The 21,927-nt window shown below is 40.4% G+C and overlaps 1 protein-coding gene across 9 annotated transcripts in view; it reads right to left on the reverse strand.

The window, feature by feature from the left end:
• PIK3CA (phosphatidylinositol-4,5-bisphosphate 3-kinase catalytic subunit alpha) overlaps window positions 1-21,927 on the reverse strand; it is a 68,760-nt gene that overhangs the window by 22,856 nt on the left and 23,977 nt on the right. For all 9 annotated transcript variants that reach the window (XM_039487927.1, XM_039487924.1, XM_039487930.1 and 6 more), the window contains 5 exons: window positions 20,293-20,709; window positions 15,361-15,570; window positions 14,365-14,615; window positions 12,844-13,089; window positions 6,259-6,344 (listed from right to left, as the gene is read on the reverse strand). In XM_039487927.1, the coding sequence (XP_039343861.1) occupies window positions 6,259-6,344; window positions 12,844-13,089; window positions 14,365-14,615; window positions 15,361-15,570; window positions 20,293-20,644 (1,145 nt within the window). In that variant the 5' untranslated portion in view covers window positions 20,645-20,709. The remainder of the gene's footprint in view (window positions 1-6,258; window positions 6,345-12,843; window positions 13,090-14,364; window positions 14,616-15,360; window positions 15,571-20,292; window positions 20,710-21,927) is intronic.

Genomic DNA, 21,927 nt, shown 5'->3' on the forward strand with positions numbered 1-21,927 from the left:
TCTTCAAATACTTCATTTTACAGAACAGCGGGATTGAAATTTTACAGTCTTTCATAAGTGACAGTGGGGGTTTTCATCTCAATAGCTCCCCAGCATTACATACTCTGTACATGAAGGCAATTTCTGGAGTTCCATCACCTTTTAACCTCCATATAAATAATAAACGGGCACATACTCTGCTCTCTGCTGCAAACACTAATTCTGGGGTTACTCCACTGAAGTTAATGGAGTTACTTCAAATTTACACTTGGGTGTCAAAGAGCAGAGTTTGGCTCTACAGAACTACCAAGTATTATCATTATTATTGTTGTTATAGACTTCTTAAAACATGTTGAATATATCAACTGATATGTTTGGCTATTGCCCTACAAAAGCAAAGATGCATAATTATATTTTCTTTGTTGGGTTGCCAAGTTAGATTTCCTCTGTTCGAAGAGGGCATCAGCTTTTAAAAATTGACTATGCTCATGGAAGAATTGAAAAGTGCCAAACACAAAATGCTAAAAAGCAGCATTTTCAAAGCAAACATTAAGTTCTTAAAAGTTGCAAGTGTACCAATAATGCTCCCTTAGTCCTACATAGACCTTACTCTTTGGATTTCTGCTTAAAAGGAGACTGATATTATTTAAGAACATAAGAACGGCCATACTGGATCAGACTAAAGATCCATCTAGCCCAGTATCCTGTCTTCTGACAGTGGCCAATGCCAGGTGCCCCAGAGGGAATGAATAGAACAGGTAATCATCAAGTGATCCATCCCGTTGCCCATTCCCAGCTTCTAGCAAACAGAGGCTAGGGATAACATCCCTGCCCATCCTAGCTAATAGCCATTGATGGACCAGTGCCAGAGCCCTGCAGAATCCCCCACAAAATTGGGAGACAGCATGAAGGAGCAATGAGAGAGTTAGGAGGAGAACTAGGAGAGGGAGAAAACAGTTATGGAAACTAAGGGAGGATAAGATTTCAAGAAGAAGAGAATGGTCAACTATCAGGTCAACGAGGATGAGGATGGAGTACTAGTTCTGAGATATGGCTAAGAAGAGACCATTGGCAAGATCAGTTTCAGTTGAGAGCAAGAGACAGAAGCTGGACTGGAGAGGGTCTAAGATGGAACTAGAAAGGAGGAACTCCAGACAGCAATTGTAAAGAACGTGTTCAATAACCTTAGAAATGAAAGGGAAAAGGGAGATAAGGTGGTTGTTGAGATGTAATTAAGTTGGAGAAGTAGAGTTGTTTAGCTAGGAAGATGGCAGAACTTCGAGAGGAAAGAACAAATCTGTAGTGGAGGAAGGTCAGCCTGGTCACAGAATTTCTGCCAGAGATGCTCCATGGCAGGGGAGCAGGAACAGAGGAAGCAGCTATTGAGAGTGAGCCAGGACTGGGGAGATGGTAGGACGGACCTTGCAAATGGAGAGAGGAGCAAAAGGGTAAGGATGGAGGAGAGGAGAAACAGAGAATCAACCACCATAACAGTAGAAAAGAGGGCTGAAAGCAGACAAGTTGTTAGCATTGGATTGGAAATAAGAATGTCAGAATGGCCATATCGGGACGTACCAAGGGTCCATCTAGGCCAGTATTCTGTTTTATGACAGCAGCTGGTGCCAGATGCTTCAGCGGGAGTGAACAGAACAGGGCAATTGTTGAGTGATCCATCCCCTGCCATCCAGTGCCAGCTCCTGGAAGCCAGAGGCTTAGGGACACTCAGAGCATGTGATTGCATCCCTGATCATCTTGGCCAATGGCCACTGATGGACCTATCCTCCATGAACTTATCTAATTCTTTTTTGAACTTAGTTTGCCCTTCATAACATCTTCTGGCAACGAGTTCCAAAGGCTGACTGTGCGTTGTGTGAAGAAGTGCTTCCTTTTCTTTGTTTTAAACTTGCTGCCTTTTAATTTTATCCTGTGACCTCTGGTTCTTGTGTTACATGAAGGGACAAATAACACCCCCTTACTCATTTCCTCCACACCATTCATGATTTTATAGACTTCTATCCTATCCCCATTTGGTCGTCTCTTTCTCCAAGTTGAACAGTCCCAGTCCTTTTCTCTCTCCTCATATGGAAGCTGTTTCATACTCCTAATCATTTTTGTTGCCCTTCTCTGTACCCTTTTCATTTATAATATATCTTTTTTGAGATGGGGCAACCAAAACTAAACGCAGTATTCAAAGTATGGGCATACCATGGCTTTATATAGTGGCATTATGATATATTCTGCCTTTTTATCTAACCCTTTTCTAATGGTTCCTAACATTGTTAGCTTTTTTGACTGCAGCTGCACATTAAGCAGATATTTGCAGAGAACTATCCACAATGACGCCAAGATCTCTTTCTTGAGTGATAACTAATTTAGACCCCATCAGTTTGTATATAGAGTTAGGATTATATTTTCCAGCGTGTATTACTTTGCATTTATCAACACTGAATATCATCTGCGATTTTGCTGTCCAGTTACCCAGTTTTGTCAGATCCTTTTGTAATTCTTCAAAGTCTGCTTTGGACCTAGCTATCTTGAGTAATTTTGTACTTTTCTACTTCACTGTTTATCCTCTTCTCCAGATCATTTAGGAATATGTTGAACATCACTGGTCCCAGTATGAACTCTTGAGGAACACCACTATTTACTCTCTCCATTGTGAAAACTGACCTCTTGTTTTCTTTTTACCAGTTACTGATCCATGAGATAACATTCCTTCTTATCCCATGACTGTTTACTGTGCTTAAGAGCCGTTGGTGAGGGACCTTGTCAAAGGCTTTCTGAAAGTCCAAGTACACTATATGCACTGGATGCCCTTGCCCAGATGCTTGTTGACCCCCTCAAAATAATTCTAATAGATTCTTTCCATTCAAAATATGGAAAGGTCAAGTGACAGGGGGAGTGTGCCAATAAGCGATACTGAAAAAGATCAAGTGATGGTCTGAGAGGGGAAACTCAGCAACAGAGAGATCAGAGCTTGGTGAATTTCCACATCAACAGCTCTTTTGGTGAGTGGGAGAGTTGAACCAAGGCTAACAAGATCATTCATTTTCCTATTAACAATACGTAGGACACATTAGATTTTTTTTTTTTTTTTTAACCATTTGTATTGTTTACTCAGCATGGATAGTGAAACTAGACCAGTCTGCTTATAGTCAATTCACTTTCTGGTCCTCATGAACCAGTATAGTGCTGCTATGTTTGGTTTCTTGTCTTGGGTGGATGAAGCCCCCCTGCAAGAGGCTAATGCAAAAGGGATACGGATGCAGATTCTGGAACACAAATGAGCTATATCAAGTGATATAATCCTCCACCAAGAGAAAAGGGTGGCCTGTCATGAAGCTTATGAGTGTAAACTTCAGAGGCAGTGGCTGTCAGGATAAGCCACCTTCGTTTCCAACCACATGACCACCTCAGGGATGGAAAAACAAAAGTGCGCATAGCCTCTCACATAGTAGGGAGCTAAAGTACAGCATGGTTGAAAAGATTCCCTTTAAGTGGATTCATGCTGCAGTCACTACAGAACTACACAATTCAGAACCCCCGATACAGCCGCAATCCCTGTTGTTGGCTGCTAGTACCTGCTACCAGAAGACTAGGGATATGGAGGGACAACTTTTCCTGAAAGTTCCTTCCCCTGAAATTACAATACAGGGGGAAAATGGCTATCTTGCAGCCTCAAGAGCTTTGGAGAAGAGCCAGTGGCTGAAGACAAAGAATGGAAAAACTTTTTTAATGAATATGATAATCTGGACTAACACCTTTCATGATTTTTTCCCTAAAGAGACTTCCTCCCCAAATATCCATACACTATATTAACACTGCAGATAAACTGAACCATAGCTACTGGGAGAGAGAAATTATTTTTCAATAGCCATATATTATATAATTAACAGGCCTAGTAGAATATCTATTCATTCCCTTGGAGAGAAGTAGTGTTTGCAAACACAATTTAAGTACCAGCTAATAAACTTTTCTAAAGATATGCAAGGTCAATCAGACAGAAAATGTGAATTTGGAATTATTTTTTAATACACTCTGGGTCTGATCCAGGCAGATACTGAGTCCCCACAAATATCATTATAGCCAGAGAACGAGCATTGAAGAAATTGCGAAGTACTTTTTAGAGATTAAGACCTTTGTTTTAAACTCACTTGCATACATTTGTACCACGCACATTTTGTATTTACATCACCACTATTTGAAATTCCACATTTCGTTGTTAGACACAAATGAAAATAGATCTAATTTATTTAGGTTTAAATCAATTAATTTCCATTCTAGTGAATTGCTCTCTGATCTTCTTTGCCTAGTAGCTCTTCTTTACATGGACCACACTGTATATCAATTCCACCTTTTCCTCTGTATTTTAATTTATGCACTTTTCTCTTCTCATTTACAAAACTTTTCCCTAACAGTATCTATTCCTATATTTTGTAAAGCTCTTTCTATTCCCTGTCCTGCCATATTTCAGGGGCATCCTAATTCCAGACTTCCAGTTGCCCTGAAGCCCTAACAGCATTTTCCCCTCCCCAGTGGCTTGTGTTGGGTTGGTGGACATTGATTAATCACAATCCAACATGTTGATAGTTTCCACTTAAAGCAGGGATCTCAAACTCAAATCACCATGAGGGCTACATGAGGACTAGTACGTTGGCCCAAGGGCCACAACACTGAAACCTTTTCATACAACGATACAAAAGTATAGTAAAAAATGAAATACACACACACACACTAAATATATACTATGCTATTAAAAGTCAATTTAACAACTTTTTTAAAACTGTAATGCAAAAAGGGGTTTTAATAAAATATAAACACCTGTAACTATTCCTTATGTGGTCAGTAACACTGATGATGATCTACACTAACAGTCTATCAACATAGCTGTAATGGCAGGAACTTTTTAAAGTAATTATTCTTACAAAATACGTTGCCACTTTTAACAAATATTCTTCCCAACTACTCACAGCAAAGAATCATACATGCTGAACTTCATACCTCAGACTGCTCATCTAGTCCATGGGGCCCCACCCCCGCCCTGCCTCTTCCCACCCTTTCCCAACCCCCATTCCAACCCCTTCCCCAAAGTCCCTTCCCCCTCCCTGCCCCTATTCCAACCCCCTCCCCAAATCCCTGCTCCGGCCCTGCCTCTTCTCCACCTCCTCCCGAGCATGCTGTGTCCCTGCTCCTCCACCCTCCCTCCTGGCAAGTCCTAAGTGCCGCCAAACAGCTGTTTGGCAGCAGGAAGTGCTGGGAAGTAGGCGGAGGAGCAGGGACGCTGCGTGCTCAGGGGGGAAGGATGAGGGGGGTGGGGGGTGAGGGGATCTTGGCTGCCGGTGGAGTGGGTGCCCATGGCAGGCCGCAGGAAATAACTCCACGGGCCACACTGTGTTTGAGACCCCTGGCAAAGTGTGGTTTTATTTTGAGAAGTGATTCTATTAAACTGCATTGTGAGGTTCCCTGTTTATTATGCCTCACTCATTGAAAAACAATTGCCCAAACAGACTGTTTGTATTATGATATTGCCTAGGAACCCCAGTCATGTACCCAGATTCTAGCATGAGATCAACAGAACAAGTGATAGAAAACAATATGTTAAGCAGCCAGCTCTGCAAACACACCTTGGGATCTCAAAGTCAAGCTATGTTTGTCTTTTTGTCATAGTGATAGATTCTGCAGGGCAAACACTTGTGCAACCCTCTGAAAAGAACTGTTGCATGTTACAAACAGAATTTGAACTTGCAATTGGAGCTTTGCTAACAAGTCACAAGCCAGAACAGAATCCAGCTCAATTTCCAGTAGCTATGCTGGTTCTGTATTGTAAAACAAAAAGGGGAAATGTAGCAAATTTTTGGGTCACAGACAAAACTGAATACATGTAGAGAATAGACCTGTTGAGTAAAAGGTTGCTGCTTTTACATAACATTTTACAAGACAAAATGAAGATCTGCAAAGCCTAAATTAATCCAATTAAACAAATTTGTAAAAGTAAATGAGTGATCAATTTAAAAGGAAAACTCCAGTGATTAATTATAATTCTTAGACAGCTATACACATGCTAAATAAGAACGGTTTTCATTTATGATAAATGATTTTGAGTACTTCCTTTTAGAAAATAAGGCTGCTTTTTTCCCTCGATGGGGCCTACTATCTTAATGATACTCCCCAGCCAGGGACCCTGCTTGATGGTAAAAACTGGTACTGACAGAATCTATTTCTGCTTTAGAAAACTCTGGAAATCAGATTTCCCTGAATTGTTACAGTAACATTATTTACCTGGGATTGGAACAAGGTACCCTTTGAGTATTCACATTGTCACATAACGGTTCTCCTCCATGGTAGATACCAGTTCGGACATAGATCTGAAAATAACGTGTTTAAGCATTAGCACCTGAATTCATTTGAATGCCAGACCCTAGTCTGAACAAAGGTTTTACTGTAAATACCAACACTAGTAGATGGTGATTAGAACCATGTGTCACACTTTAATTTCTATCAATTTGAGAAAAAAGCTATATGGCATAAATGAGTTCACATACTGTAAAGTATTCTTACTGTGCTTCTGGAAGAAAACTTTAGTTTACTATCTCTGCATCACCATTTCAAAGTTAGTTATGACTGCATTTCAAATAATAACTTTAAGAAGTAACATAACTGGAATTTATCCTTGATTACCAGGGCAAGCCATGGGGATGGAAGGATAAACTGAGCAACTTCCAAGCACACAAAAGAGCTAGGGTGGTAAGAGTTTATGCTGAACACAATTATCCCCCCTTCTTTTTTCTCTTTCAAGTAAGGATAGTAAACTTGTCCACAGAACTGTTCAAACAAAAACTTGTCCCAGTTCTTACAGCAATGGCTCTTTAAGCATAGTATTTGTTGTTTTAAGATACACAAGAAACATCCCTACTTAGTTTTTCCTGCTTCTCCCCAAGTTTATTTTAGATAAATCACCAAATTAAGACCTGATACTACAAAATTGCTACGCATTCAACTCAGAACCTCAATGCTTTGGGTTTCACAGACAGTAAGCTACAATAGTATGTAAAAAGGGAACATTTTAGAAGTTTTATGATGCTTCTTATTAAATGAATAAGACCAAAATTCTCAGATATGGGTGTCTAAAACAAGTGGCCTAATTTTCTAATATGTCATGTAATTCCTAGTACCCACTGAAATCAATGTCAGCTGAGGGTGCTAAAAAACTCTGAAAAAATCAGGTAATGTATTTGGATACCTAAAGAAAGATTTAGGTATTTCAGGCAGCCAAGTTTGAAAGCATGGGCCTGAATTTAAGGTGGCATTGAGAGCAGCGTGTGTGCACACTACTTTCAACTTCCGGAAGATACTTTCTATTTTGTTTTGTTTCTTAAAGAGGTGTTTATGTGGACTTTTCAAATACACTGCAGCTTAACCATGATTTTTTCCTTATTTGATAGTCTATCACAGGGGTGGGCAAACTTTTTGGCCCGAGGGCCACATCTGTGAATAGAAATTGTATGGCGGACCATGCTGGCTTTGCGAATAGGGGCTGCAGCTTTGCGAACAGGGGTTGCTAACAGGGAAGTTTTGCAAAAGAGTTCTCCAGGTGAAGGAGGAGAAAATACAGCACCCTTAGGGTAAGTGGCTGTCTGTAGTGTTTGTTTGTGTTTGGGGGTTACTTGCTGTGTGCCGAGTTTGTGTTTGTCTGTCTGTCTGGTTGTTTGAAGGACTATGTGCTGTGGCTGACAGTTGGAAGCTGTGAGCTTCAAAGTAAGGTTTGAAAGCTAGAAGCCTCTGTTAATTGGCAGAGCCTTAGTCAGTGGGTGGGGCTATCAAGAAGGCCAGGGCTTTATAAAGCAATGCGCAAGCAACCAGGGAGCTTTGCGACCAGGGGCTGCTAACAGGGAGTTTCATAAGGGAGTTTGGAATGGGAAGGCGGCAAGGTTCACTTGCTGTTCTTTAAAACGTGTAAACTAAACTACATTCAAAACTTCTTGATTTAAACAAAACCCTTTCATTAACTAGGTAGCTGCAGGAGACAATGCAGGCAGAAGCTCAGCAGTGGGGGGGGGAGGGGGGGGGAGGAAAGCTTTATCCAATTTATTGCGCTGAGTGCAGCATGTATGATTACCTGCCCTGTGGATGGGTGGCCTATGTGTGCATTCGGTGCAAGGAGCTCCTGGCCCTCAGAGACCACGTACAGGCTTTGGAGGCCAGGGTGGCAGAACTGGAGGAGCTAAGGGAGGCAGAGAGGTATGCTGATGAGGCTTTCCGGGACACTGTAGAATTGTCCCACCTCCGGTCAGACAGCCCTTGCGCTATTGAGGAGGATGAAAGGTCCAGGGAAGCAGAGCAGTCAATGGGAGCAGAGGAAAACCTTTCCATAGTTGGGACCCTCCTTCCAGATGGTGCTGGGATTGCCTCTCGCACTGAGGTTACCTCTCCGGGTGAGGGAACTCCAGTCATTCAGAAAAGGCAGGTGCTAGTAATGGGAGAGTCGATCATTAGAAACATAGATAGCTGGGTTTGTGATGGAGAACCGTGTGGTGACTTGCCTGCCTGGTGCGAAGGTTGCGGATATCTCGAGGCATCTGGATAGACTTATGTGTAGTGCTGGGGAGGAGCCAGTGGTCATGGTACATGTAGGTACCAATGACATAGGGAAGGGTAGGAGAGATGTCCTGGAGGCCAAATTTAGGCTGCTAGGGAAGAGACTGAAATCCAGGATCTCTATGGTGGCATTCGTAGAAATGCTCCCAGTTCCATGCGCAGCGCCAGGTAGGCAGGCAGAGCTTCAGAGTCTCAATGCGTGGATGAGACGATGGTGTAGAGAGGAGAGGTTTAGATTCATTAGGAACTGGGGAAACTTTTGGGATGGGGGAAGCCTATACAGGAGAGATGGGCTCCACCTAAATCAAAGTGGAACCAGACTGCTGGCACTTAACATGAAAAAGGTTGCAGAGCAGTTTTTAAACTAGGAGATGGGTGAAAGCCGACTGCTGCAGAGGAGCACGTGGATCGGACAGAGACTTCTCTTAGAGGAAAGTCTACTGATAGAGATTCTCTAGGTAATAGTCAGGAGCAGAGGATGGAAGAGGATAATGTAAGGGCCAGATCAGACGGGAAACATTCACAAAGAATCGGACACATCAGAAAAGGGTAGACAAATAAACAGTGACAAGTTTTTCAAGTGTTTGTACACAAATGCTAGAAGTCTAAATAATAAGATGGGTGAACTAGAGTGCCTCATGATAAAAGGAGGATGTTGATATAATAGGCATTAGAGAAACCTGGTAGACTGAGGACAATCAATCAATGGGACATAATCATTCCGAGGTACAAAATATATCGGAAGGACAGAACAGGTTGTGCGGGGTGGGGGAGTGGCACTACATGTGAAAGAAAGTGTAGAATCAAGATTTTTTACTTCATTTAAGTGAATCCACATGTTCTATAGAATCTCTATGGATAGTAATTTCATGCTCTAATAAGAATATAACATTAGGGATCTATTATCGACCACCTGACCAGGACAGTGATAGTGATGATGAAATGCTAAGGGAAATTAGAAAGGCTATCAAAATTAAGAACTCAATAATAGTGAGGGATTTCAATTATCCCCATATTGACTGGGAACATGTCACCTCAGGACGAAATGCAGAGACAAAATTTCTCAATACTTTAAATGATTGCTTCTTGGAGCAGCTGGTATGGGAACCCACAAAGGGAGAGAACTCTCAATTTAATCCTAAGTGGAGCGCAGGAGCTGGTCCAAGAGGTAACTATAACAGGACCGCTTGGAAATAGTGACCATAATATAACAACATTTAACATCCCTGTGGTGGGAAGAACATCTAAACAGCCCAACACTGTGGCATTTAATTTCAAAAAGGGGGACTATGCAAAAATGAGGGGGTTAGTTAAACAGAAATTAAAAGGTACAGTGACTAAAGTGAAATCCCTGCAAGCTGCATGGATGCTTTTTAAAGACACCATAATAGAAGCCCAACTTAAATGTATACCCCAAATTAAAAAAAACAGTAAAAGAACTAAAAGAGAGCCACCGTGGCTTAACCATGTAAAAGAAGCAGTGAGAGATAAAAAGGCATCTTTTAAAAAGTGGAAGTAAAATACTAGTGAGGTAAATAGAAAGGAGCATAAACACTGCCAAATTAAGTGTAAAAATGTAATAAGATAAGCCAAAGAGGAGTTTGAAGAACGGCTAGCCAAAAACTCAAAAGGTAATAAAATGTTTTTTAAGTACATCAGAAGCAGGAAGCCTGCTGAACAACCAGTGGGGCCCCTGGATGATCTAGATACAAAAGGAGCACTTAAAGACAATAAAGTCATTGAGGAGAAACTAAATGGATTCTTTGCTTCAGTCTTCACAGCTGAGGATGTTAGGGAGATTCCCAAACCTGAGCCAGCTTTTGTAGGTGACAAATCTGAGGAACTGTCACAGACTGAAGTGTCACTAGAGAAGGTTTTGGAATTAATTGATAAACTTAACAGTAACAAGTCACCGGGACCAGATGGCATTCACCCCAGTTCTGAAAGAACTCAAATGTGAAGTTGCAGAACTATTAACTATGGTTTGTAACCTATCCTTTAAATTGGCTTCTGTACTCAATGACTGGAAGATAGCTAATATAATGCCAATATTGAAAAAGGGCTCTAGAGGTGATCCTGGCAATTACAGACCGGTAAGTCTAATGTCAGTACCGGGCAAATTAGTTGAAACAATAGTAAAGAATAAAATTGTCAGACACATAGAAGAACATAAATTGTTGGGCAAAAGCCAACATAGTTTCTGTAAAGGGAAATTGTGTCTTACTAATCTATTAGAATTCTTTGAAGGGGTCAACAAACATGTGGACAAGGGGGATCCAGTGGACACAGTATACTTAGATTTCCAGAAAGCCTTTGACAAGGTCCCTCACCAAAGGCACTTACGTAAATTAAGTTGTCATGGGATAAAAGGGAAGGTCCTTTCATGGACAGAGAACTGGTTAAAAGACAGGGAACAAAGTAGGAATAAATGATTAATTCCCAGAATAGAGAGGGGTAACTAGTGGTGTTCCCCAAGGGTCAGTCCTAAGACTAATCCTATTCAACTTATTCATAAATAATCTGGAGAAAGGGGTAAACAGTGAGGTGGCAAAGTTTGATGATGATACTAAACTGCTCAAGATAGTTAAGACCAAAGCAGACTGAAGAGTTTAAAAAAGATCTCACAAAACTAAGTGATTGGGCAACAAAATGGCAAATTAAATTTAATGTGGATAAATGTAAAGTAATGCACATTGGAAAAAATAACCCCAACTATCCATACAATATGATGGGGGCTAATTTAGCTACAACAAATCAGGAAGAAGATCTTCGAGTCATCGTGGATAGTTCTCTGAAGATGTCCACGCAGTGTGCAGAGGCAGTCAAAAAAGCAAATAGGATATTAGGAATCATTAAAAAAGGGACAGAGAATAAGACTTAGAATACATTATTGCCCTTATATAAAAATCAATGGTATGCCCACATCTTGAATACTGCGTACAGATGTGGTGTCCTCATCTCAAAAAAGATATACTGGCACTAGAAAAGGTTCAGAAAAGGGCAATTAAAATGATTAGGGGTTTGGAACGGGTCCCATATGAGGAGAGATTAAAGAGGCTAGGACTTCTCAGCTTGGAAAAGAGGAGACTAAGGGGATGATATGATAGAGGTATATAAAATCATGAGTGATGTGGAGAAAGTAGATAAGGAAAAAAGTTATTTATTTATTCCCATAATACAAGAACTAGGGGTCACCAAGTGAAATTAATGGGCAGCAGGTTTAAAACAAATAAAAGGAAGTTCTTCACACAGCGCACAGTCAACTTGTGGAGCTCCTTGCCTGAGGAGGTTGTGAAGGCTAGGACTGTAACGGCATTTAGAAGAGAACTGGATAAATTCATGGAGGTTAAGTCCATTAATGGCTATTGGCCAGGATGGGTAAGGAATGGTGTCCCTAGCCTCTGTTTGTCAGCGTTTGGAGATGAATGGCAGGAGAGAGATCACTTGATCATTACCTGTTAGGTTCACTACCTCTGGGGCACCTGGCATTGGCCACTGTCAGCAGACAGGATACTGGGCTAGATGGACCTTTGGTCTGACCCAGTACGGCCGTTCTTATGAATGCTCACAAAATTGGGGTTGGGGTGCAGGAGTGGGTGAGGGCTCTGTTTAGGGGTGTGGGCTCTGGGGTGGGGCTCGGGATGAGGAGTTTTGGGGTTCAAGAGGGTGCTCCAGGCTGGGATCGAGGGGTTCAGAGGGCAGAAGGGGGATTAGGAGCGTGGGGAGAGGCTCAGGGGTGCAGGTTCCGGGCGGTGCTTACCTCAAGTGGCTCCCAGAAGCTGCTGCTGCAGCAGCAGCATGTCCCTCCTCTGGCTCCTATGCTGAGGTGCAGCCAGGTGGCTCTGGATGCTGCCCCGTCCGCAGGCACCACCCCTGCAGCTCCCAATGGAGTACCGGAGGGGGCCACTGGACTGTGTAGGAGCCGAAGTGGGACATGCCTCTGCTTCTGGGAGCGGGAGCTCGAGGGCTGGCTTAAAACAGCCTGTAGTTTGCCCAGCCCTGGTCTATCATGGACTTTGAAAAGATAAACTTTGCTAGTTGTCTGTGTGCTCTGTATGCGCCAAAGCCCTGTCCAATACTCACTGGTCAGTGGGAGTCCTTCCACTGACTTAATTAGGCCCCTAATTAACACTAGTAGCGGGTATCAACATATACTGTTGACCAACTGATTCCCTAATTTGGTTAGAGAGGCCCACTGAGTGTGGCTCAGTGTTTTCATTCTGATTCTAGGCAATAATTTAACATCCATGCATTCAGAATTTCACTTACCTTGTCAATGTCTCGAATGTTTACATTTACATAGGTGGCACAAAGAATTCTTATCCTGAGAGCACTGTTTATGACCCAGAGAGATTTGGCTGAAGCTTCGCCATTCATGTATGGTGTAGCTGTAGAGATTCGCCTGGAATAAGATGGCATTGTAAAGGTATCCAGTGGCAGCTGGGTATAAAGGCTTTCCTTAGCCATCAGCATCAGGTTGGGCATTCGGCCAAGCATTATACAACTTCTTATGTACTGCAATAGTTGGAAGAAAAAAAAAAAAGAGAGAAAAAAAAGACTGTTTTGCTGTATTTTCTTTGTAATCAACACTTTAATATTAAAGGAAAGCGTATATAAAATCCAGAAGGCTAAGAAAATTACATTTAATGAGCTCTTGTAGCAATTCTCTTTATAGCATCCTTTACATTGTTTTCAGTTACAACACCAATGTTTTTAACTAGCTTATTGCACATGACCAAGCAGGCAGCATGATATACAAATTTTAAGGAAAAAAAATAGAATGTCCCTACTGCTGCAGACATTCTATCTGAATTCCATGTTTCCAGCTAGTGGTAAAGAGCTGGAGGTGTCGTGTTACAATAGTGGTACAGTCTCTAAAGAGAAAGCATCAGAGGGGTAGCCGTGTTAGTCTGGATCTGTAAAAGCAGCAAAGAATCCTGTGGCACCTTACAGACTAACAGACATTTTGGAGCATGAGTTTTCGTGGGTGAATACCCACTTCATCGGATGCAAGTCTTGCATCCGACAAAGTGGGTATTCACCCACGAAAGCTCATGCTCCAAAACGTCTGTTAGTCTGTAAGGTGCCACAGGATTCTTTGCTGCTCTTAAAGAGAAAGCAACACAATTCAGGTCAGTCTCTGTCACCAGGTCTATTGAGTAACACTGATGTCTGCTCCAGAGGGAGCAGCTCACCCACTCTTCCATCCAGTGGTTCCCTGTCAAAGTGATTGCTATTACTTAAGACAAACCACAAGGCTGGGAGAAAAAAGATAAATCCCGGGACAAAGAAAAATTATAAACGACTTACCTATAATTTCTGCAGTGGAGGGATACTCCATATTGTTATTTCAATAACCACAAAGCAAAATCGGAGTTAGAATATCTATTTCTAAATAAAAATGTCATTTACAGTAGTAATGTCTATTTTGTAATTTAGCATTCTTTCAGAAATTTAGGGTGGTATTTCCAAAAGTGCTCAGCACTGGCCTTTATTCAATCAGAATAAATTCCCACTTACTTCAATGGCAGCCTGGATAGGCCAAAGCTGAGCACTTCCGTTGCATTTTTATTTATACGGCAATTAACTTTACACAGTAAAGTCAATTGCACAAAAATTTGAACTAGTTGTCGGAAAAAGAAAATTCATATTAGCCTTCTGAATAAGTTCAAGAAATGAAACTTAAGTCAGTCACAGAATCTTAATACATTATTCCCTTACTGCCCTCCCAATTTTAATTCTTCTAGTGTATTTTTAAATAAATTCATTAATTTACAACAAGTAACTCACCTTATACTGGCTCAGAGGATATTTTTCTAGCAAGTATTCATCACAGCCGCACACTTTTAAAATATACTTGCCCTGGTATTCTAAAACGCAGAGTTTTAGTTGTTCAGATGACAGCAACATACTTCGTGTTTTTTTCCTGATTGCTTCAGCAATAACTTGCTCAGGAACACAGTCATGGTTGATTTTTAAGGTATATTTCTGCTTGTCATTGTTCGGGGACACTATTACCCATATCACCACTATTATTTGCCCTGGAATAATGTGAAATAACATCAGATTCTATTATTGGCCATACATAGTCTTCTAAAGAAATTGGTCAGGCTCGGAATTGCTTGTCATAATCCTTACTGAAAGAACATGCAGGCACAATTCACAGCCCAAAGTGCAGAGAACCTTCTGTAAAGGTGCTCAGAGGACTCTACTTACATTGACTTCTGAAAAAGCCATTCTGGTCTTACTGTCCAAGTACACGTACATTCAAACGGTCATTTAACTACAAAACTATTTCTAAACAACTAGGACTTATTGAGCCAATCTTTTTCCACTGACAATATGACTATTCTGTAATTAAGGACTAAAAGATAATTTATGTTTCCAGGATCATTTAATTCTACATGTTCTAAATATTATTAGAGACACTTCTGAACTCAGACAAAAATGCTAATAGCAGCTGGCAAATCAGTCCACCCTGTCACATAATTACTGAAACAGTTGCATCAATCAGTGCAATAACTGGATAACTCAAGCTGTAAATGTTTTCCTAGTTCAATGTTCTATATTCTATGTGCTTGATCAAACGTGGCATTTCTTTTGAGTTCAACTCCTAAGCAGGTTATCCTGACGAAGACAAAAGTGTGTAACCAAATTGTAAGATGTTGCTACAGTGTATTAAATATACTACATAAATAATGATTCACCTGTCTGCCATCACGAATTGCACTAACTGAAATTTTTGTTAATAGAAATAAGTACCATTATAGCGAACATTTGTTTTACCTTTATCTAGTTTACTGTATATGTGCTTGGGCAGTTCAGGTGAAGATTCAACATTTGGCGGACAGACATATAATGCTCTACTATGGGGTGCATTCACATCTCGAAGATCCACTGCTTCTTTACAAACATTAAGAATATTTCTTCTGAAGTCCTGTACTTCTGGATCCTTAACCATATCAAATTCACAGACAGGCATGCCAATGGCAAAACCTAAGATATTGAAAAAATATTTAAATAGTCAGTGACTAATAAATATATTGTAGTACATTTTTCATAGAAATACTATTTTTCTATTGCTGACAGAATAAACATCCTGTATTTAAGCAGCTTATAAAAGCAATTCAAAATATTTGGTCACACTTTATATTAGCCACTAGTCTTCCACTCCTGCAGCTATGCTGTATAATGAAAACAACCTTATACTGTAACAGCGTACCTGGTAAATCTGGCAGCACTGCACCAGATGAAAGCACATGAAAGGGTTAGAACGGCATACGCTCACTGAAATAACCTGGGGAGTTTCTGGGTCACTACTGGATGCCTTCCCCTGTCCTCATCACCGCCAACATCCTCGACAGGAACAGGACTAATGAGACTTCCTCTGAAGTCAGTTAATGAAACTCCTTAAATTAGGCAGAGGAGTTGCTGTTACAGGACTCTCCCCAGACCTTGACTGGGTTTCACACAGAGTGCTCAGAGCCCTCATCAGCTTCCTTCTATACTTCCAGATCTACTTTACTGCACATCAACTTTTCAATATTCTAGAATAGCTTCAAGATTTAAGCTTTGACTGTCACATTAGGCACTTAACTTAGCTCTGGAAGATTCAGCAAGGGACCAATCCTGCAAATTCTTACTCAGACACATAGTCCCATTTACCTCAGCTGGACTATCCACAGAAGTAAATGTTTAAAGGATGGAACCCTCTGATTCTGGGCGTCACTTCAGAAACATGCTATGGGGATTGAGTAGGCATGCAAAGTTGTATCAGCATCCCCATTCCCGCCTCCTGCTGAGGCCACAGTTGCTTGTGAGGGGTTATTCAGCCACTCCTATCCGAGGGGCTGGCGGGGAAGGAGTAGGGGTAGGGGAGAGGGTGTCTTCACTGATGGCTAGCCGAGGGCAGGTATTGAACCTGATTTGCTCCAGACTCAGCTTTGGCCCAGGCTGCCACCTGAGGAGCAGTGCTGACAATGCGGTCAGTAGGAGCGCCAGCCTGACCCAATGCCCCCACAGGTCCAGGGGAGACACCACAGTGCTAGTTGGTGAGGAGCTATGACAAGTCTGGGCAGAGGGCCAAACCAACTGCCCCCCACCCCATAGCAAATGGGGCCTCTGCTCAGATTGTACTGATAAGTGATTAATAGAACCTATTCAGGACCACTACTGTATTTTTCAACTTTCCTGAACTTGGAAAAAAGTCTATAGGGGTTATCAAACTGGGGGTTACTATGTGGGGGTCATAAGCTGTCAGTCTCTACCCCCAAACCCCACTTTGCCTCCAGCATTTATAATAGTGTTAAATATAAAAAAAGCGTTTTTAATTTATGGGCGGGGGTCACACCCAGGAGCTCGCAGTGTTAAAGGAGTCACTAATACAAAAATTTGACAACCACTGGTCTATACTAACCACATAGTTTATCTTAAGTAACATTTTGGGGTACCCTGGAGGAAAAAAATAAGTTCTCACTTGATATGTCCCTATTACAATAAATTTAAGATGCATCTGTTAGAGGCTTTAAGATTGGCTCATAAAACTTATTTTTAGCATGAATATTTACTGTAGTGCCACATTCAAGTGAGCAGTAAAGTTGCAAACTCAATGCAAAAAGTGAAGATTATTATCACCATGTTTTATCTACAAGATTTTATTTTACAAAATATAGTTATCTAATTTTTCAGACTGACAGACTGGAACAGGATAAGAAAAAAGCATTTAAACAAAACTGGTTTGCTGTAGTGATTATTCCAAACAGTTCTTAGTCAATCAAATACACCAAGTAGTGAGAAAACTCACACAACATTATAAAAGAAAAGAAGGGGTGAGCCAACTGGTTTTGTAGTGTGATGTGGTTATAATTGTAAAACACATTGTTGATCAGTGCAGGATAGATAAATATAAAAGCATACTACCATAATTTGCATTATTAAACCAAACATTTCCACCCAAGTTTGAAAAAGTTCTGCCCCCTCCTCCCCCATCTCATTCTCTCTGTGAAGTCTTCTTTTCTAAGCATGCTTTAAAAAAGCAAAACAAAAAAACCCAAGACTATTTAAAAACATTATTAAAATCTTTTTAAACAACTGACTTAAATCAGATTGAGGCTATGTAAAACCAATTAGACACTGTGTTAACACATTACATTAAAATTTATAATGAACTAGCTTATTTGAATTTTACAAAATTGCTATATATAGGCAAAAGAAAAATATCAAAAATTAAGGCTCTGATCTTGTAAACATGTAAGCAGGTACATAACTATGCTCGCAGGAATAATGTCACAAACTTCAACAGGATTACTCATTTGCTAAAAATTAAGTGCATGCATAAGTGTTTGCAGCACTGGGGGCTAAAATAGTATTTTATTAAAAATTTCTCTGTCATTTCAGAACAAAACTGCTTCAGTGTTAAGAAAATTATTTCAATACATTAAACAAAGTTATTGCAAACTTTATTTAAAAAACAAACAAAAAAACCACAAAAAAAAAATCACTCTAGCCAAAGTTTTCAGAAGCAGGAACCTAAAAGTTAGGCTCTTAAGACACACAGTATGGATGTTAATGAAATCCTGGACTTGTCTTTTTCATGTTAAGTGTGAAACTTTTTAGCAAAGAAACCTAATAATCTGAAATTCCACTACCAAGCAGGAAACTAATTGAAGAAACAAGCAGAAGATATCCACTTTAGCCATATAAGAATATAAAATAGGGAGAGAAAGAATTAGAAACATATAAATAAAAAAAATCTGATTTGAATGATAAAATATTACTTGATATTTTAAAATCATGATTTTTTATCCACTGTCTTGTTTCCTCCACTTTCCTCCCTTCCTTCCACTCTCATTCACACCCACAAACTCACCCTACCTACTCATACCCATCCCTTTATACACCTTTCAAGCCCTAATAGCCAGCAAACTAAACAAACAGCACCAAAGATATGAAGCCAGAGACAATGCTTTGTTGAGAACCTAAGGCCCTCTCACCCCCTTTGAACAATCTGCTAGGAAAGAGCGGAGTAGACTTAGACCAGATCACAACTACTTGCCACATTAGTATTTTTTCCCAGTGACTGCATCAGAATTTAAGTGCTTCAGAATTTAAGATTTTTTAAATCTCTAATCAGTCTCTAATCTTTAAGAATTCAAAAGTAGTTACAATGAGTTTAATTTTATACTGCTATTACATGTGGGCAGAACCTGGGAAAATTTACCATTTACTCTTTCCCCCAGACTCACTTTAGGATGAAGAGGAAGGTTCTGGATTCCTAACAGGGTGCTGTCCACAGACCTTACACCCAGGGACTCATCTTTTGTAACCATCAGCTATCAAGTGCCTAAAATGTGAATTCCCCAAACACACTGGATGGAGGCACTCTTTCTTGGCACTGCACCCTGATTCTCCTAACTGCTGCAAAAATAGCGGTTGTCTGCACTGATCAACCCTTTCCCAGCCTCCATCCGTTAGCTCTTCAATCATTACTGTTTCACTGAAGATCTCAAATTGTTTCTGACTGTAAGGTAATAAACCAAATGCAATCAGTATCCAGTTACAGTGTGCTCTTCCTTGGCATTCAGCACAAGGATGTCATTGCTCACGCTTGGGACCATATGGCAAAATTACCATGGAAAGCAAATGAAAGGAACCATGATGAAATTTTCCAAAGCAACTAAATCTGTGTCTACGCACAGAAGTTATATTGCTTTCACTTACTGAGAGCGATAAAACGGTACAATCCCACAAGTGCATCACAGTTATATTAGTATGGCTTATACCCATACAGGAAGGTGAAGAAATCATTCTGGTACAAGGTACATTTATAACTGTGTCCACACTAGGGATTGTACTGATATAACTATTTCACTTAAAAAAAAATAAACATCCCTAACAAAAATAGCTATACCAGTACAAAAACTGCATATAAACCAGGCAAAAAAGAAAGACATTGCATCTGACTGACTTATACTTGGCTCATGGCTGGAAATTTATCTTCTAGCCTTAATGGCTACATACTTTTCCTTTTAAAACAAAACAAAAGTTTTGAGTCTGCAAAAGTTGATGACTTATTAGGGACAACTTCACATTCAACATAGTTAGTGGATTTTTCAAGCCCCTTCTCCACCCCACAGTAGGAAATATCTGTTTCATATTTTGACACTTTGGGTACGTCTATACTACCTGCCAGATTGGCGGGTAGTGTTCGATGCACTGGGGATCGTCTCATCTGGACACGATAAATCACTCTGCGAATCGACGCCCGTACTCCACCTCAGCAGGAGGAGTAAGCGGAGTCAACGGGGGAGCTGCGGCAGTCAACTTGCTGCCATGAGAACGGCTAGGTAAGTCGAACTAAGATACTTCGACTTCAGCTACACGAATAGCGTAGCTGAAGTTGCGTATCTTAGTTCAACCCCCCCCGCCGCTACTCGCTCTCCAAAATAAGAATTGCAGCAGTTAAAATCCCAACTTTTTATTTGCACAACACAATAAAGGAGTGCTGGTTTTATTGTGATCACTGTCTTCGCTATATAGCTCATAACACCACCCTTAATCTCTGCCAGACAGCTGCAATTTTTGCAAGATGGCAGCAAATTGCAATTGATGAGAATCACATGCTTATTTCAACTCCTCTTTCAGTATTTTGAAGAGGACAAACTGATCAAGTTTATTAACTAGGTAAATCAGGAAGCTTTAACACACAGAACATCTTACCAATTTCCCGATTAAGAATCTTTTCTTCTCTGTTGCCTACTGGTTCAATTACTTTTAAAAAAGGCTGAAAGAGCCGCAGATCGCAAAGTCGCCGTGTTTCATCAAAAAATTCTTCTCTTTCTGCTTCTTGTGTAACACTTACGAAAATGTAAGAAGATTCATCTTGAAGGAGCTGATAAAGAGGGTATTTTCTTGCTTCTTTAAAGAGTTCATGCTTGATAGTCAGTAGTGTGGCCTCACGGAGGCATTCTAGAGTCACTATCATTCCATTAGGTAGAAGACACTCTACAAGGATCCTTGGTGGCATCAAATGGATGCCCCATAGTTCACCAGATGATGGTCTTGGAGGCATCTTCTTAATCTTTTGGTAAACTTACAACAGAAACCAGTTTAAGCATAGATTCCTACAGGAGAGACCTAAATAAATGTAAAACATTAAAACATATTAGAATGAAAAATATAAACCTCACAAATTAGAACTGATAGAGCAGCTTTATATAGACTCTTATATAACCCCAACTGACATAGTATCTGAGCACTTCTGACATGAAATTGGGGTAGGACATACAAATTATTGCATTTTACCAAGGAGGGTGGGGAGAGGCAAACCCAAACTCTTATGTCAAAGGAAGTTCTGGGGAAAATCCACATTTTTAATATGGATTAAATCTCTCAAATGGTACAATTACTAGCAACACAGATGTTATTCATACTTGTTGCAAACTTATAACAGTATACATATAGTGATTTGCAAAAAAAATAAAGTGGATTAATTTTTCCATTAAAAATGATTTGCACTTATGCTTGAAACACATTTAAACAATTCTCTTCATTCCCCACTACATTACCCCCAATAATTAAAACACTCACCTGTAAGTTATAAATAGCTTAACCTCACAGATGACTATGCTTTACAGTTTCAATTTGTATTAAAAATAGTAACTTGGAAGATATGCAATTGTGCTAAGTAATCACTTCCAGGTCTACACACTGAATCTGTACAGTAATTTGCTACTGAAACATTTCCCAAATTCTCATCAGTGGTCTTGCCAACCCACATACACATCTATCCATCTCCAATCACTGACACACAAGGCTTTGAAGTTCTTCTATCTAAAAGGTAAAAGCTAGGTTTTGTCTTCTGCTAGGGAAAGACTAATTTGAAAGATAGGAGCTCCTATGTCCACATGCAACACTCAATTAAGTCAACAGTCCCCATCCCAAATGTTCTGAAAGTAATGACCTGGGATGCCTGTCAGGGTGCTGTTCCTCCATTCTGCTTGGTGTTAGTGTTTGGTTAATATGTGTCTGACAACCCCTCCATCTTAAATTCCCCATGGTTGCCGTAAGGGAGAACGTACGTTTGTTCTCTTTCTACTCAGACCTCCTCTCTTCCACCCCAAAGCCTCCTGGCTGCTGTGAGAGTTGGTTAGAAAGTTTCTGCTATCCTATATCTCTCTCAGCTGATTATTTCCAGCTGCTGCAAGGAGCACATTTCCACTACTCCGACCTCTTTTTTGTGTGTGCCACTGTTCAGTTTTCTCAAGGAGCAGCAGAGTGAAAGTGACAATTCTTTTCAGTTTCACTGCAGTCCACAAAATTCTGAAATAGCAATAAGATTGTGATCAGCCTTCT

The sequence above is a fragment of the Mauremys reevesii genome, linkage group 9 (assembly GCF_016161935.1).
Source record: "Mauremys reevesii isolate NIE-2019 linkage group 9, ASM1616193v1, whole genome shotgun sequence".
In the NCBI taxonomy this organism is placed as follows: domain Eukaryota; kingdom Metazoa; phylum Chordata; order Testudines; family Geoemydidae; genus Mauremys; species Mauremys reevesii.